The following is a 16,817-nucleotide window of genomic DNA, read 5'->3' as shown; positions in this document are numbered from 1 at the left end:
AGTGGTGGGAACAGGCAAGAAGCAAGAACATGAATACATGTACAATACAGTGTCAGGAGGAGAGAAGTGTTCAAATCTAGATGGAGGTAAGAATGGTAAAGAAACAATGGGAAGAATAAATGAAGGAGCACGCGTGGAGGAGGTCGAATGGTCACAGAAGGTCTTTCTTGGGCCACGGCTTGTATGAAGAAAGCAGAGTGAAGATCTGGGAGTAGGGATGATGGCAGGTGAAGTGGCCTTGAGGGGACACGAACTTGAAGGCACAGTAAGAAAGCCTGTTGAGGCTGTGGCACAGAGTGTTTGCATTCCGACCAGGCTTTGGTATCTGGCTGCCTGGCCTTGAATCCCAGCTCCAGGGTGTAGAACTTTGGGCAAGTCAATTCCTCTCTCAAGTTTTCAGTTTCCTTATCTAGAAAATGGGGCAATACTGTCTCCCTCACAGTGTAATTGTGGGGGCAAGTGAGGCAATCTGTATACAACGTTCCTAGTTTGGTGCCTGGTGTGCAGTATGGACTCAATACAGTTAGTTATTAGTGCTAATAAATGTCAGACTGTGGTCTACACATGACATGAATAGCTCTGATAATGCCAACCCTGACATCAGCAGGCATTTTGCTTAAGCCATGTCAGGACACACAGGAAGTGCTCCATGGCCCTAAGTTGAATTATAATGCCATGGTCCTCCTGACCTCCCTCCCATAGACCATTCCAGTTGGGTCAAGACTAAAAAGAATAGATTTGTGCTTTGAAATATAGTTTAATTCTGGATTACCTACAGTCAAGAGATCTTCCTAGGAAACCAGACAAGTTTTATAGGAAGTCCTGAGGCATTGGGGAAGGGTGAAAGGTGTGATGTTGCCTGAGAAACATTCAAATGTCCACTCTTCTAAGTTGGTGCAACTAATTTAGGCTATATGTCCTATGTGCACACAAACTCTTTTTCACTGTTGTTTCCTCCAGCCTAACCTAGGGCCTGGCCCACAACAGGGGCTCAACAAATATTTGTTGGATGAGTCAAAAAAGTGTTTCTGGAACTCTCTCAGCTTCTGTGACTAGGGGGAAGCTCTCTCTCTCTCTAGTTTGGAGTTGATGTATCCTGATCCCTCTGGTATATATCTGAGTCAGCACATAGGGAATTAGAGATGAATGTATGGTATGGGGAACTCCATGCACATTTGAACAAAAATTGTATCTGAATAACGCTAGTCAATTGAGGACACAAGGCCATCTCCAATATTTGATGACCTAAGAAGGTTTGTGTTTTAAATTTCCTAAACTTAAGCCATCAAAAAATTTATAGTGTTAAACAAAATAGTCATTTCCAGATTTCTATTTTTTTTCTTCAAATACAAGACCCAGCCCTTCCCTAGAAAAAAAGATTGAGATGAGCAATATCATGGGATAATTTTTCATACCTTGGTTTAGTAATTAGATGTATTTAAACTTGACTCTTTACAAAAAAGACTTAAGACAATTCCTTCACAGTTTTCCTAAGAGAAATACGTGAAAATCTGAACCTGGCCTTTGGGGTTTGTTTTTGCTTATTTAATTAACATTAGAGTTTATAGAAATATTTCAATGGATTATCTCAGGCTTAACAATCCTATTAAATCCCTCAGATGTAAAAGGGCAGTCCATAGTTAATAATAGTAATAAAAGATCTTTGTAGAAAAATCATACCACAGCCACAAGGAATCAAACTCTCAAGAACTGCAAACTGACTAATATTTTAGCCCACTTGCAAGCTAACAAGTTACCCTGTCACAGTTTTATGGATTTTGGAAAACAACATTAAGAGTTCTTGATCAGAGACAAAGGACAATTTATTACCCCCAGCAATAGCAATAGCCAGAATATCAGCACTGCCCCATTCATTTCCTCAAGCCCCAGTACCCACAGGGCAACATGAAGGGAACCAGATGACACCTGCACACACACTGGGTCATTTTTGAGAAGAGGAGCCCCAGGTATAGGGAACCCAAGTCTTTTATAATAGACAGTAAGCCAGCCTGATTTCCTCTGTGGAAGAAGACATTATCTTTAATTTATTGGATACAGGAGACACTGTCTCTGTCTTCCAAGGCTGTTTGTTATGTAAACATCCTTAGAAAAACAGCCAGAACAAAAAAAGTCACTGCTTTTGCTCCTAAGACATGCAGAACTGCAAGAGATCCATGGAGAATTGTCTGTCAAGTATCCTAAAAAGGCCACTTTTCGGTTTTAAATAACAAACTAGAATTTTTTTAAGGCTCAAGAACTGTGGAGTCTAACTTTTTGTTTGGTTTAGTTTTATGGAGTTTAGCCAGCTTTTTGGAGGATGGGTATCAGTAGGAAGCACAAGACTCATCTGCCATAACATTTAAATTTAGATTTCATACCCAAATAACTCTAGCTCTTCAAAAAGAAATTGTTCATGTGATGTTTGCACAGCTAAAGATTTTGAGAATTCCAGGGATGTGAAACAGCAGGTTTTAATTTAGAAGTTTACTTAGCTGCTTTACTCCAAGATAAGATGAGTTTAGAACAGAGAAGCTTTTAGACCAGAAGTACATCCAATGTTTCAAAAAAGATTTCGATGTTCTTCATATTTTCTCCTAGACTTTAGGTCTTTAATAGTCAGAATCATCGCAGTGAAAGGCATTTTTAGTGATCTTTTTTTCCCCCTGCTATTCTAATGGGATAATTACACACCTTTAGAGAAAAGGCATACTGCATAAATTATTATGCTTTCAATATGAGAGTTTCAGTATCAACTGTAGCCATTAAACAATCATATTCACCCACTTGTTTGTGTTAAGTATAAGTTAAGTGTTAATTGTATAAGTTTAAGAACTTTCATATTTTTCCTTTTAAATCTTAGGTTTTAGTTATCACAAATATTCCCATCCATACTGTTCCTTTTTTTTCCCAATTAATGAAGTTAAAGGCCATTTTGATTGATGAAAGTGATGAGTTATTTGGTCCTCTGATGTTAACCATTAAAATAATGTGAAGTAAATAAAAATTAGTATCTGAATAGTTTTACACTAAGTTCGCATCCAAGCAAAGGAGGAAAAACTTAAAGACATATGTGCCCTTACCTAATTAAATCCTATTTTCCTCTTTGGAGTTGGATGATGCAGCCGACCAGTACCTAACAGAACCAGTCTAAAAACCGCATTTTTGTAGCATGAGCACAACTCAACACAGTGAAATGACACCATCAATTCTGTTACCATGGGCAACTGTTCACATAAAACAACAGTGTTGAACTTTCCTCTCAGTCCTGTGCCCTTGAGAATTGTGAGTATCATACAGTAAAGACATTAAAGACATAAACTAAGGTTTAACACTATCTTAATAAACACAAGCATTCCTTTGTTACTTTATTGTTTTCCAGAACACAATGTTAAGAATTTTTCCAGGGAGCATTTGTAATATTAAAAACTGTAATACCTTTCTGATTAAAGTAAAGCATCAATCATCAAAAAAGTACAACATAACATTACATCTGAAGCATGACATTCCAGTTACAGTTTAAACAAGAAAAGGTTAATTTCTTGGAACTCCTTTTTTTTTCTCCAATTTGAATCCTAGTTCAGTGGTCTGAAAATTGGGATATTCATGCTCCTGGGGGTTCATTTTGCAGAGTACTGCTTTGATGATATGTCAAAGAAAATCAATTTCTTGATTTTCCGGAAAAATCTGTTTCCTACAATTTCTTTTTCCTCATCTCCCTAGTGATAATTGTCCTTCCACTTTAAGTGGAAGAAAGCACACCTATTAATCCATTAGAAAACTTATTATGATGATACATGTCCCAAATTATAAAAACCTCAGGAGTAGTAATCAAAAAGATAATTGGAAATATTGGTGTAGGTGTGGTATGAAAAAATGATTCTAATGACTAGATAATAATCTTTCATAGGCCTAGATATTGCCAACAATTTGCTTTCAGCAAAATTAAAGGATGACCTAACCAAGTGATCAGCTGATATATCATTACAAATCACTTTTTTTGTTAATTCAAAGAACTGAGTGATTCTTGTATTATAAAATTTCTTCAATTCCCCATCTTTTTTCATTATTCTTCAGAACAATAAATTTCATCTAAAGAGTAGAAATATATCCTTAGTCTAGAAGTGACATTCACCCACACATACATAATAAAGAAAAAACTCCCTGTCTGTTAAGAGAGGTTTCTTTCAATAAATTTCACTTTTCATATCTAATAGTTAATTCTAAAGATTTGTAATATATTTCTATAATTTTGATCCATTTTTTATTAATTATTGTGTTAATAGCTGAGAAAAAAAATACCTAAAAATTCTTAGGGGAAATAAAACAACCCTAAAATTTCAGTTTATGGTAATTTTTTTCAGAGCACTTATGATGGAGTGATCAAAAGACTCTTAAGTTTAAAAATGCATTGAAAAAGGATAAAATACTGAGTTCAAGGTGAAAAACAATATAAAATTTACTTTAAGTACCTCATTCCTGTATTTTTTAAATGGATGATGATGAATATCAGATAGGTATGGTATTTCAATTCTACTGGAAATATTTAAAAGCATGAGAAGTGCTCTCCTTTATATGTTAGAGTTTGTAATACAATAGAAATTGCATTCTTTGCTATCATTTAAAGTTACAGCAAGAAGAAAGTTTGATGTTGACTTATAAATGAAAGAAAGTACTTAGTTTTTCGAATTATTTTAAAGGTTACACAGGCAAGAAAGTTTAAAAACCACCGCCAGTAGCTTTTTCTTATTCCCAACCAGTACTTGCTCACAAGAGTTTCATTATCAATTCTTGCATTTTTTTAAATTGGTTTTTCCATTGTGTTCAATTTTCCCTAAAATGTTTTAAAAAAATCATTTCAGTTAGTGTAGACTAGAAATCATTAAGATAGAAAGACTGGGAAAAATTGAGGCTTTATTTCACTGCTTTTCTTGGTTTATTTAAGTAATACAAGATAATATGCTAGAATAAAATATTTACTTAGAACAGGCGAGGCATGAGCAAAACTCAGAGAAACTGAGAAAGGGGAATATGAGAAATAAAAATAAAAACAAATAAAAGCTATTGCATCATTGCTGATGTTGGAGATGGTCGCCCATGGTGGAGTCTTTTTTTAAAGAGCATACCTTTGCCACTTAGGGAACTTAATGAAGCCAGGATTTAAACATCTGGTTGGAAGGAAATGGGCGAATTTCCCTTCACATTTAAAGGATCTCTTGGCAGACAGAGAGCTAGGTGTGCTGTGTGCTGTTTGCATAGACAATAAAAGCCATGGGATTTGGCTTCACTTTGGCAAAGTATGGAACACCGACTAGTTGGCAAATCAAGCTGTTGAGAATTCTGCCTCCAGAGTTGCTGGGAATTCTCTGGCAAGAGTTTAAGACCTCCGTGAATCTGTGAATCTTGCAAACCTGGAGCTAGCATGCCAGGCGGGTGAGGAAGAGTTCAAGTCAAGGCAAGGCAAGGGCTTAAGTGACAGCCTCAGTGGCTTATATGGAGGGAGCGGGGATAAACATGGCAGGTTATCTACCCGTGGGTGGGCGAAGTCATCTGCACGGATTGCCCCTGCTAACGGAAGCCCGTGTCCTCCACGGCACACGGAGACACATTAACATATTTGTCCTTCACGTCTTTTCATGACACTCTGTGCAACCATAAACATTGTCTGCGGATTTCATCTGGATCAGGCAAGTTCTGACGGGCAGCCTTGGTGATTTAATACCATGTAAAGACCAGGTGCCAATACCTGTGGGTAACTTATGTCCCGGCAAGTCCAAAATTTCCTCTATCCTTGCAGCACAGGGGAGGCCTTAAAGACATGTGCAGACTCGGACATTTCCAGAGGTGCGTACTGCTGAGCTCACCCTAGAATGCCGAGGCCAAAGTGGAAGGGTGGAGGTCAAGGAGGATTGTTTCGGGGCCTGCTATACAGGAGTGGTGGTCCTCACTGGAGAAGAGTTCACTACGTCTCTGAATACCCCCTGGATTCCTTACAAGCAAATAGCACAAGAATCCCCTTTGGGTCTATCATCGGGGCAGTGGAGAACCAGGACACCCCGAAAGGCTCCACTTCTTCACTGTGGCGGGTGGTGACAGGTTGACTTTCGGAGAAATGAGGCCATCTCATTAGAAAAAACACCAGTGATTTGCAGAAGACTTTTTGTCACTGTAAATGTCAACATATGAAATCCCCATGTGACGGCTTCCATCTCTGTGCCCTTGACTTAAGAGCTGAAACAGAGCTGCTCCATTTTTTCTGCTTTGGACCTTCCTAGCCCCTTCCCAGGGACCATGGAGGCCTGTCAGATTCTGGCATCATCTTGCTCCTAAGACGGCCCTGGGAAGACTCTGATCCTTTCAGTCAGTTTTATCTTGCAGCAAGGACCATCTTCAGAACTTGATTTCACTTTCTGGATTTGAAAATCTGTGATTTTAGGGCGCTGAAATCATTGTTAAAATAATATCCTCCTTATTTTTGACTTGACTGGCTCCTTATTGGGGGCTGGACCATCCTTGTCAAAACCCTTGTTAAATGCTACAACATCCAGTTGGTCAATATCAGATAAATCAAAGCATCAATTCTTGAATTCTTTCTATCAAGAAAGAAGTAGAAGCTTTCTGCAACACTACATTATTTTTGGAAACATCAGATACAAGATTTGACTGACAAGTTCTCATCAGAGATGGAGGGAAGTCTCTTTCTTTTTTGTTTTTTTTAAACTTTTATTTATTTTTGAGAGAGAGAGAGAGAGTGTGTGTGTACAAGCCGGGAAAGCAGCAGGCAGAGGGAGAGGGAGAAGGAGACTCCCTCAGCAGGGAGCCCGATGCGGGGCTCGATCCCAGGACCCTGGGATCATGACCCAAGCTGAAGGCAGACGCTTAACTGTCTGAGCCACCCAGGCGCCCCGGGAAGTCTCTCTTTCAACGTTCAGTTCATTGCTCACTGACTGGTTCAGCGGCCCACGAACCTGGCTCGGTGCTAAATTGAATGCATGTCTAGGACAGGCTTTCAGTGTATACTGTGGGTCCTTTTAGGCAAGACTTTTGACAGCTCAGACTGAGTGCTTGTATAACTAGTGCTTTGAGGGTCGTGGTGAAAGGTGGGGAAGGGAGGAAGGCGTTTCAGTGGTGATGAAGTGGGATGGAAGTAGATTAAGAAAACCTCTGTGAACTCATCTAGAAAAGAAAGAGTGACCCTTCCCCCACCTCCTCCTCATGGCTGCTAGAGCAAAAGATGATGAGAGATCCCCCACGCCACTGTGATAGATACCAATGGCAGAAAGGGGCACAGGGGATTGGTCTGTGACATAGATTATTTAACTTCAAAAGCATTGGGTTTACATAATTTTATCTTGTATTTGTCCAAGGGCAGGTCATTACAAAGACTTCACCAGAACTATATAGCTGTCATTCTACCCAGAGCCAGATCCCCAGTCTCACAACAAAGACAAGGTTACCTGAGCACTGCACGGGGCTCATTAAGAGCAAAGTGATCCTACCAAGGATATAATCTGCAAGAATCTAATACAGTTTTTTTGGGGGGGGGGTAGGAAGTGGAGGGGAGGGATACAGAATTTTAATTTTGAATTCCCTATCAATTAGAATAATAAACATGTTCCTTTGTTACAGTTATCTTCCATGCCCTAACGATAACCCTACATGGATTCACTTGGAAAAAGATAATCAAGAAAAAAGTGTTTCTCCAGCCCTCTGCTATAATTCAATTTATTTTTCTTACTTTAAAACAGCAGATTTACTATGAGCAGATGTTTTCTGTCCAGACCCTGATCTTGTCAGGGGAGGCAAGTTGTTAAATTAGAGGCACAGTTGACTCTCCCGATTCCCACATAGGCCACGCGAGTGGTGGCTGGCATTGGGGCCCTGTCCCCACTGCCTCTGCTGGGCTAGGACCCTGCAGCTGGTCTGTAGATAACTGTTGTCTTTCCAGTACAAAGTGCCTTCGCCAGCAGTGAGCCAGGGCTGGGGCAGCTCCTACATCCTTCTTTCTTCAGAATCAAACGCTTATGCTCCACATTTACTTATTCATTAGCAAATATTTATTGAGCCACCACCAAGAGAGCACCATGATTAACAAGCATGAGTTTCACGGACTCACTGCTAGGACTCAGTACCCCCTCCGCCACTTCTGAGCTCTGTGACCTTGGCAGATGATTAACTCTTGAAGCCTGAATCTCTTCTCTGTAAAGAGGGATAGTAGTAAGTTCCTGTCTTGGAAGATTTGGGGAGGATCATTGGAGGTGAGGTTCATAAGGTGCTCCGCCCCTTGTGAGAATGCGTAGCTATTTTACTGGGCACGCTGGGCTTGATGGGTGGTAAGCAGAAGACAAGTGAGTTCTAATCCCATCAGGCAGGCCCTGTAATGTTCCCTGTCACTCTCAGATAATAAAAAGTGCTCTGATCAGTTTTGGTGCCAACAAGTCTCCTTTCAGAAATTCATACATTTCGTCAAGTATGATAATCAAATTTTGGGGCTTGGTTTAATTCAGAGCTGCTGTCTACTCAGCTTGCCCCGGGTCAGGAAGACCGAGTGGGAGCAGGGAGAGTAGCGGGCCTCCTTCCCCCCGTCTTCCTGGCTCCATTTCCTATCCACTCATTAGCTGTGATGTTGGACTTCTCCAAGGGAAGGGCCAGGACCCACAGCAGGGAGAGCCCGGGTCTGGTGCTGAGGCTCTGTGCTTGGCAGAGGTCCAAAGCTGCCTCTCTCATTGCTCCCTGGCAGGTGACCCAGCCACTGCCCCTCCCGCTTGCATTCTCAGGCTTGTGTCATACACCCCTCCTTCCAGGATTATTGTCAGGCTCTGTCAGTATTTCTCCTGAATCCTTTCTCACTCGGTTGGTGATGAGAAGGAAGCCCATTTCTCTCCCCTCCTGCTGAGGAAGGACACAGCCCCGCTCTGCAACCACAAACCACTCAGGCCTGGGGCAGGGGGCAGGGCGCAGAGGGCAGAGGGCTGGCCCTCAGTTTCAGTGAGGTTTTGATCATTTGGCTGCCCCCTCCCTCCCTTTCTTCTAGTGCCCTGGCTGCTACTGAGCGAGATTTTTCCTGGTGGAATTAGAGGACGAGCCATGGCTTTAACTTCTAGCATGAACTGGGGCATCAATCTCCTCATCTCTCTGACATTTTTGACTGTGACCGGTAAGGACTCATTGTTTTCCTCTAATACCTTTGTGCTCTTAGGACAAATGTGAGGGAAGCACACTCACCTAAAGGTCATTTTACTGTGGATGTGTTCAAAACATTCAAAAGTAAAAAGAAGGTACCTGATGTACCGACCACCCAATTTAAAGTTATCATTCTTAATTCATTTTTAACCCCACCTGCTCTTTCCCCAAATTATTTTGAGTCACATCCTAAACATGATGTCATTTTGTCTATAAAATTTCCACATGGACCTCTAAAAGGTAAGACATTTAAAAACTCTACCTGCAATATCATGATCAAGCCTAAAAATGTTAATAGTAATCCCTTGGTATCAAATATCCAGTCTGTCTTCCCATTCTTCCAATGGTCTGATAAAATTTTTTTATACTTTGCTTGAATCATGATCCAAAAACATAACTCACAGTTGATTGACATGTCTCTTATAATTTGTAGGTTGCATCTTCATTTCTCCCTCTTCCTCCCCATCTTTATATTTTTAATGAAGAAATGGGGTTCTGTGTTTCATAGGGTTTTTCCCATGCTGGGTTTTGCTGATTATAGTCCTATCACATGACCTTCTGTCCTCTGTGTTTCCAGTGAACTGCTATTTAGGTCTAGAGGCTTGAGCAGATTTACATTCTTTCATTTGTTTGTTTGTAAACTCCTTCACAGATGATGGTGTACGTCCTGCCACAAAGGGGCATCCTATCTGTCTCCCACTTTGTCATGTAGGCTTCTGTGAGGATCATCGCCCAGATCCGTTATTTTCATTCCATCATTCCTTCTACATTTGGATCATAGCTTCTACTTCTCTAAGGAGAAGTTTCTTCTCCTTAGTTATTTGCCTGCCCTGAAGTATGAATCAAAGAAAAAAGGCAAGAGAAATGCTTGAAACTTTCTCTTTATTTTCTAGTTTCCCAAGTAATGAGGTAGTTCCCCGGCACCCTCCAAAACTGGCCAATGAGCTCTTTCCTTTCTTTCCTCTTTCTTTCATACATGTATATGATATAAATATTAAATAATACATACAATATATAAATTTGGAAAAGTGGACATATACTCAAAAAGGTATATATCTATAGCACTTCTGAGTCTTATCAACCACTTTTTTTTTTGAGTACATCTACTTCTGGAAATTAACTTTTGGAGTTATTAATTAAGCATGGTTTGGGCTTTTACATAACATTTTAAATGTTTATGTCCCACATTTTTAGAAATGGATCAAGATTAAAAAAACAAAGGCACTGGTCATTAGCACCAACCATACCTATCCTACTCAGATCACATGCGTAGACCTGTGCCTTTTACCTTCACACACACACACACACACACCCCTTTATCTGCTCTTTGATGTGGAAAAGAGAAATATAAAAGAAAAAAATGGGGTGAGCACAGCATAATGTATAAATTTGATGAATCACTATGGTGTACTCCTGAAACCAACGTAACATTGTGTGTCAACTATACTTAACATTCTTTTTTTTTAAATTAAACAGAAGAAGAAAGAGTGGAAATGATCAGGGGTGGAAAAAAGAGGAAACAAATCTCTGGGAAGGATGGCTAACGTATAGGATAAGCTAATGCACATTCAGAAGTTCTCCTGCACTTAGAACAAATGCTGGGAAAGCATTTTCACTTAAAAATCCTGGAATGAACCTGTAGATGACATTCCATTGGACTAAGCTCGAAATTCGGTACAGGTTTCTCCCACTATTTGAAACTAGAGCGTCTCTAGGAAACCTTTCATGAGCCAAGATGGCGTGAAGCAGAAAAGCAGCTACACTTCCTGAGGGCAAAAATCCTCTTTGGATTTCTCTCGGCAAAAACCGGTACTAAGTAGGTCTTTCAGAAAAGCAAAGTGGCATAATGCAAACGTGCCCAGAGCAGGGAAGTACTTACTTTCAAAATCTGTACTTACTTTCAAAAATCAATTTTCCAAGTAAAAGATGTAAGGGTTCTGCTTGGCAGCAAGCCCTTGGACACCAGCCTTTTTCAGTGCAACTTCAGCAGGATCAATAAAAGCAGTGTTTCGGGGAAACCAACTCACTGGGCAGTGGTCGTGATGCAGCTGCATTGCGCTCAGCTCTGAGTGAAGTATTTTAAGAGGATTGTTTGGATCTTTTCAGAGCGTTGCCGTGTGTCCATCGTGGGAGGGCACCCGGATGGGCATGGGACCTGTGGTCTGTGCGGAACGGTTGCAAGAGTTCAGGGTGTTTGGCTGCGGCGAGAAGGTGCTCAGGGGAGGCGGGGGTGGGGGTGGGGGGATGGGGGTGCACACAGATGTCTGCACGGCTGTCGGCTGGTGTGCTGTCATGAAGGGATGGAGAGCGGACCCGGAGGGCAAAGCAGAACCTCTGAGCTGAAGCTCCCGAAAGGGAGACTTGGACTTCAGAATCAGGGAGGAAGACCTTGGTAAGACGCAGGGCCAGCCCACCACGCAGTGAGAATCTCCGAAGGGGTGAGCTCCCTGTTACTGGAAGTACTCAAACAGAACAGAGGACAGGTTTGATGAGGTGACCTTTTGTTTTGTTTTGTTTTTTCGCTTTCTGTATCCTGGTTTTCTGTCCCCGAGAGGATAGGAGGACCATTTCTACAAGCACTTTATTAAGCACTCACTTGGGCAAAAACCTGTGCCCGCAGCAAGAACAGCACAGAGGGATGGGGCTTTAATTAAAACTGCTGAAAGAGCTGTCGCACTGTCCCTTCTTCCCGCTTCTCTTCACCTCAGCACAACGGACGGACAGGTAGTTAATATGCTTAGATCTTCCCACGCTGCATCCACCACACTGTGTTACTACGGAACTGCTCGGTCAGTTCTCCTGACTGACCAGTGAGGACTGGTGGCTGCCCCCGTGAAGGGCTGTGTGCATGGTTTCTGGCTGCGGTCAGTCTGAGCCTGCGTTTGTAAAGAGCCTGCTTCTCCCCCGCTGCTGCCCACCGGGCTGGACTTCCTGCTCCTGAGCTGAGCCCCGCGGGGCTGGACTTCCTGCTCCCGAACCCCTCAGGGCTGGACTTCCTGCTCCTGAGCTGAGCCCCGTGGGGCTGGACTTCCTGCTCCCGAACCCCTCAGGGCTGGACTTCCTGCTCCTAAGCTCTGGTGCACTGGGGGCCATCTCTCGCCACTTCATGTGCCTTGACCTGGGTCAGGAACTGCGAAAGGACGGCCCCTTTGGCTAGAAGTGGCCCTAGGTTGGCCGGCGAGATCCAGCAGTGCCTGAGGATGTGGCTTCTTGACGATGACTCTTAGCAAGGGAAGGCCTTTCCTGAGAACTGTTAGCACTTTTTTTTCTGAATCCAGGAGGAAGCATTACAAACACGCTGCCCGCTACTAAAAGGAAATATGGCCGACATGAAATGATTTATTTGAATAATCAGGGTAAAGAAGGGTGAGCTCATTTCAAGAAAAGTGCATCTGTGTCAATGTCTTTAAAAATGTCCACCAAATAGAAACCAAACTGCTACAGCAATGACTCCCGAGGGGGCCCCTGTGAGGATGAGGAGCCAGCGGAGATATTTTACCTTCTGCTTTCTATGCTTCTGTGTCATTTGAGATCGTTTTATTTTATTTTATTATTTTATTTTATTTAACTTTATTTTGCTATGGGGATGTATATTACCATTTTGAAAAAAGAAAGCATGCTCATGAAGAAGATGGCATCGGGTTTACATTGTGATAGTCACAAGGCTTTAACAGAGAAAGCTAAGGTAGTCTGTAAAAAGGAAACTTAAAGAGGTTGGCTATGTTTTTAATTTGTGGTTGCCATTTCCCAGGATCCTACCAGCATGTTTGAAAATACACGTTTTTATATATGCCCCAAGAATCAGCTGTCCACAGAATGGGGTCAAAGCAACACAAAACACATTTTTTAATCGGTCTCTTTTGTCCTTTGTAGATCTCATTGGCTTGCCGTGGGTGTGCTTTATATATACAATCATGAGCCTAGCAGCCCTGGCTTTTGTTGTTGTGTTTATACCTGAGACAAAGGGATGCTCTTTGGAACAAATATCAGTGGAGCTGGCAAAAGCGTAAGTATTATGTGCACGCTGTCCGAACAATGCTCTGGTCAAAAAACTGCAGTTTAAAAAAAAAAAAAATGCAGTTTTATATTCAACCGAATAATGATCCAATATCTGAAATTATTTCAGGATATTTCCTTTGGCGTGAAACCCTATCTCAAAGCATAATTTCAGTTTTTATGCCATGTGATGAATCTTGGTGATTAAGCTAAGGAATTAGAACAACCAGTGCTTTCTAACAGGTGAACCTTGCAAAGCTTTTTTCAGTAATGTTCAAAGAACCCCTCTCATCTCTCTGGGTCCCCTGCGGAGGAGGGCTTTTTTGTTTGGGGTTTCAGGTAAGTCTTGGAATGTCATGCTCAGCCTGTGCCAGAACCATGGGCCTCCTTCCTCTCTCACCGTGTAGGTTGTCCTTAAGCCCTAGCCACCTATGAAGGCTCAGATGATCAGGAACACCCTTGGGTTTAAATGACTGCAATTATTCCAAATATGGCACAATCAAAATGAGTTTCAGAAAGATAAAGAGTTTCTCCTGTGGATAGCAGCTAGAGAGCTGGTTAAATACATTTCACAGAGAGATTGTTTAAGCAGCCTAATTTTGACGTGGGCTGTAGAAAACTCTTTCCTTTTGGTAACAGAACTCAGAGCTCTACGTGCTGATGAACTGTAGGGAAGGAGGTGATGCCCAGGGGCCTGGAATGAAGCGGAATTTGTTCTTCTTCCTAAGATTAAATCATTATACTTGAACATGTAGGGCACTTGTTCTTGCATTTTAATGGGAGGGCGCTCCTTATTTAGTTTGTGAATTTCTTCTATAAACACTTTCAGTGGGCCAGAGAGAAATGATTGCTACAGGAACTATGGGCGCAGTGATTCTTTGGCATTTATCTGAAGGAAGAATAAACCTGTGAGGTGATTTGCTGGTCGCTGTATGTGGACATATTTATTTATAGTAGGATTTGGAAAACTTCCACTTTATTTTATACACTTAGAAGTGGTTTGCATTTTTTAAATATTTCACTTTAGCAAGCAGAAAGACTTTCCTCTTAATTCAAACTGTGAGTTAAATATCAAATTGTAGGGTTAATTTTTAATATAGATAAGGCCCTGTTTTTTTAAAAATACAATGAAAATGAAAGTTATTAATTTATGAGGAAGTATAATTGTCAGGAAGGTGACTGGACCCTTGACCTGATCAGCACATTGCCTGGCTCTATGCAAGTTGAAGCCAACTGACTTGGTTTCTCGGAAAGCACAGAATCTGAACAAGACTATTAATTACCGATACACGAGTCAAATAACTAAGTCAAATAACTAAGACCTTGGTAACTCCATGCATTCATCTGGAGACTTCATTCAGATCAGGGCCTTTTCCAGGACTAAGATGCCAGGACACGAAAGACTTCCAAATCTACTGTCCAGTCTTCATTTCTCATTCTGCCCTATCACGTGTTTCCCATCAGTTGCCTGTTTAGGTGTGACACACCATCCCCATACATCGTGGTTTAAAATGCACGACTTCCCATTTCCCAGGATGCTTTGGTTTGCCTGGGTGGTGCTCCTGCTCATTCTGCCTGGGTGCCCTCATGTGTCTAAATCAGCAGGAGGCTCAGTCAGTCTGGCCGGTGTAAGAGAGCCTCACCCGCGTGGATGACAGTGGGTACTGACTCAGTGGGGCATTTCTCTTGTTCTCCACGGGGTCTCAGCCTCCAGCAGGCTAACATGGCTTCCTCACATGGCAGACTCTGGGCAACTTTCCAAGGCTGTGGAAGCCGGAGCTATAAGGCCCTGTGAAGTGTATGTTCTAAAAGTCACACTGCAGTACCTCCATTACTTTCCAATACCCTACAAGTCCCAAAGCCAGCCCAGTATCAAGGGGTATAGAAATTGACTTACTCTCTTGATGGGATGAAGGACACAATTTTTTTTTTTTTAGTGACATTTAATCTACTACCCCTACTCTTTCTTTAAATTCTCTTTTAGCTCCCATGAAACAATTTTCTTTCCTAGAATCCCTCCTACCTCACAGGCACTTATCTCTTTATCTTTCCTTCTATTCCTACATTCTAATTACCATTGACGATTTAGCCCAACATCCTTATACCTTAAAAGACAATGCAAATCCTCATCTGTGAAGTCCTGCATAAACTTAGCCCTGGAGAGCATTCCTTTCTCCTGGATTTTTAATATTTTCAAGTCCCATTTTCTTCTCTACTGCCTTAGCTGAGACTCTAGTGGTTTCACCTCCTTAACTAAGTTATAACATTTTGGTTTCCAGGAATGGTCTCTGCCCATTATCCTTCCTATGGAACCTCTCTATACAGTGTCTAGCTTAATATTGATTCCTAGCAGATGATCAAAAAGTATTCAGTGCTCAGTTTGATAACTTGTGAATGAGGCCAATGCTGAGTTCATTGTGTGTGTGGGGGGATTAGATCATGGATAATGGTGTAAAGCACAACACGCTTTGATCCGTGGGTCATAGGATGTGAGTTAATCTACAGTCTAATACAGCCTTTGCAAGGGGAGGAGGAAGAGATATGTGGGCAGGTAAGTGAGATATTCTGGCTTTTCCATACCACTCCCTTCCCCACCACTTCAGATGTTATCTATTCAACTCTTTTTTGACCATCTACTAGGCACCAGGCACTGTGCTAGGAAAGAACTGAGGCTGTAGGTGACGAGGAGTCACTAGCCTCTTTCCTTCAGGAGGCAGGCAAGAAAACAGACCACTGCAAATATTTACCGTTGTTGGCAAGCACAGAGGAAAATCACATATATTGGAGGATGTCATTTATAAAATCTTCCTGAAAGAGATAATACCAAAGCAGAATCCTGAAGGAATGATCTGGGCAAAGAGGAATATGTGGGTGTCGGAGGAGAATCACACGCAGAGGCCAGTATACTCACTGGTGGGGTCTGAAGAAGACGGGTTCTGGGTTGGGGATCGAGAGATGAGTCCAGAGTGCAGGGTAGAGAGCAGTCGGGAAGGGTCTCGTCCGTCTTCGTAAAGAGTTTGGGTTTTATGCTGAAGGCAGTGGGGTACGTTTAAAACAACAGGGCGGGGAGGGGAGTTATCCAATTTTTAAAGGAGGACTCTGGCAAAATATAGAGATTGGAAGGGGGGCTGCTGAATGAAGGAGACCAGAGGGAGTTTGCTGAAGAAACTGGATAGAAAACTATGGAGCTGAATGGCGTTCAGAGATGGAATGCAAAGACTCAGAGCTGGATTGGAAAAGACAGTTGAGGAAAAAGAGAAAATTGGGATCTTCCCCGAGCCTAGATAACTAACCCCATATACAATGGGGACAGCCACTGAAGTAGGATGAGAAGGAGGAAGAGCAGGCTTGGGAGGCCGGAGCCTGGTGGGGGCTCAGGGACCACACCGAGTTCAGGTTGTGCATACTGACTGTGAGGTGCCTGTAGGACATGTGAGTGGAAGGGAGAAAAGACCAGTGTACTGTGGAAGCTGGTCCTCAGCACATCAGTGAGTAGTAAGTGCCTATGTAAGCCAGGGCAGATCCACATTTTGTGGAGCCTAAGCTTTTGAAGGCCCTGTTTAAGAAAAAAACCCCGCAAATTATGAATACAAAATTAGATGTGACTGCGTGGGTCTTGGAAGAGCCTGTGAAGTGAGGGG

General features: G+C 42.1%; 1 protein-coding gene across 3 annotated transcripts in view; it reads left to right on the top strand.

Moving 5' to 3' along the window:
- SLC2A12 (solute carrier family 2 member 12) overlaps window positions 1–16,817 on the top strand; it is a 53,376-nt gene that overhangs the window by 29,631 nt on the left and 6,928 nt on the right. For 2 of the 3 annotated variants that reach the window (XM_025865613.2, XM_073893962.1), the window contains 2 exons: window positions 9,032–9,154; window positions 13,054–13,186. In XM_025865613.2, coding sequence (XP_025721398.1) covers window positions 9,032–9,154; window positions 13,054–13,186 — 256 coding nt within the window. The remainder of the gene's footprint in view (window positions 1–9,031; window positions 9,155–13,053; window positions 13,187–16,817) is intronic. The other variant, XM_073893963.1, reaches the window with a different exon arrangement.

This window comes from Callorhinus ursinus, unplaced genomic scaffold, assembly GCF_003265705.2.
Source record: "Callorhinus ursinus isolate GAN/ISIS: 27379988/994484 unplaced genomic scaffold, GSC_fseal_2.0 scaffold6, whole genome shotgun sequence".
In the NCBI taxonomy this organism is placed as follows: domain Eukaryota; kingdom Metazoa; phylum Chordata; class Mammalia; order Carnivora; family Otariidae; genus Callorhinus; species Callorhinus ursinus.
Note: the sequence above shows the minus strand (reverse complement) of the source record. Positions and strands in the feature narration are given on the sequence as shown.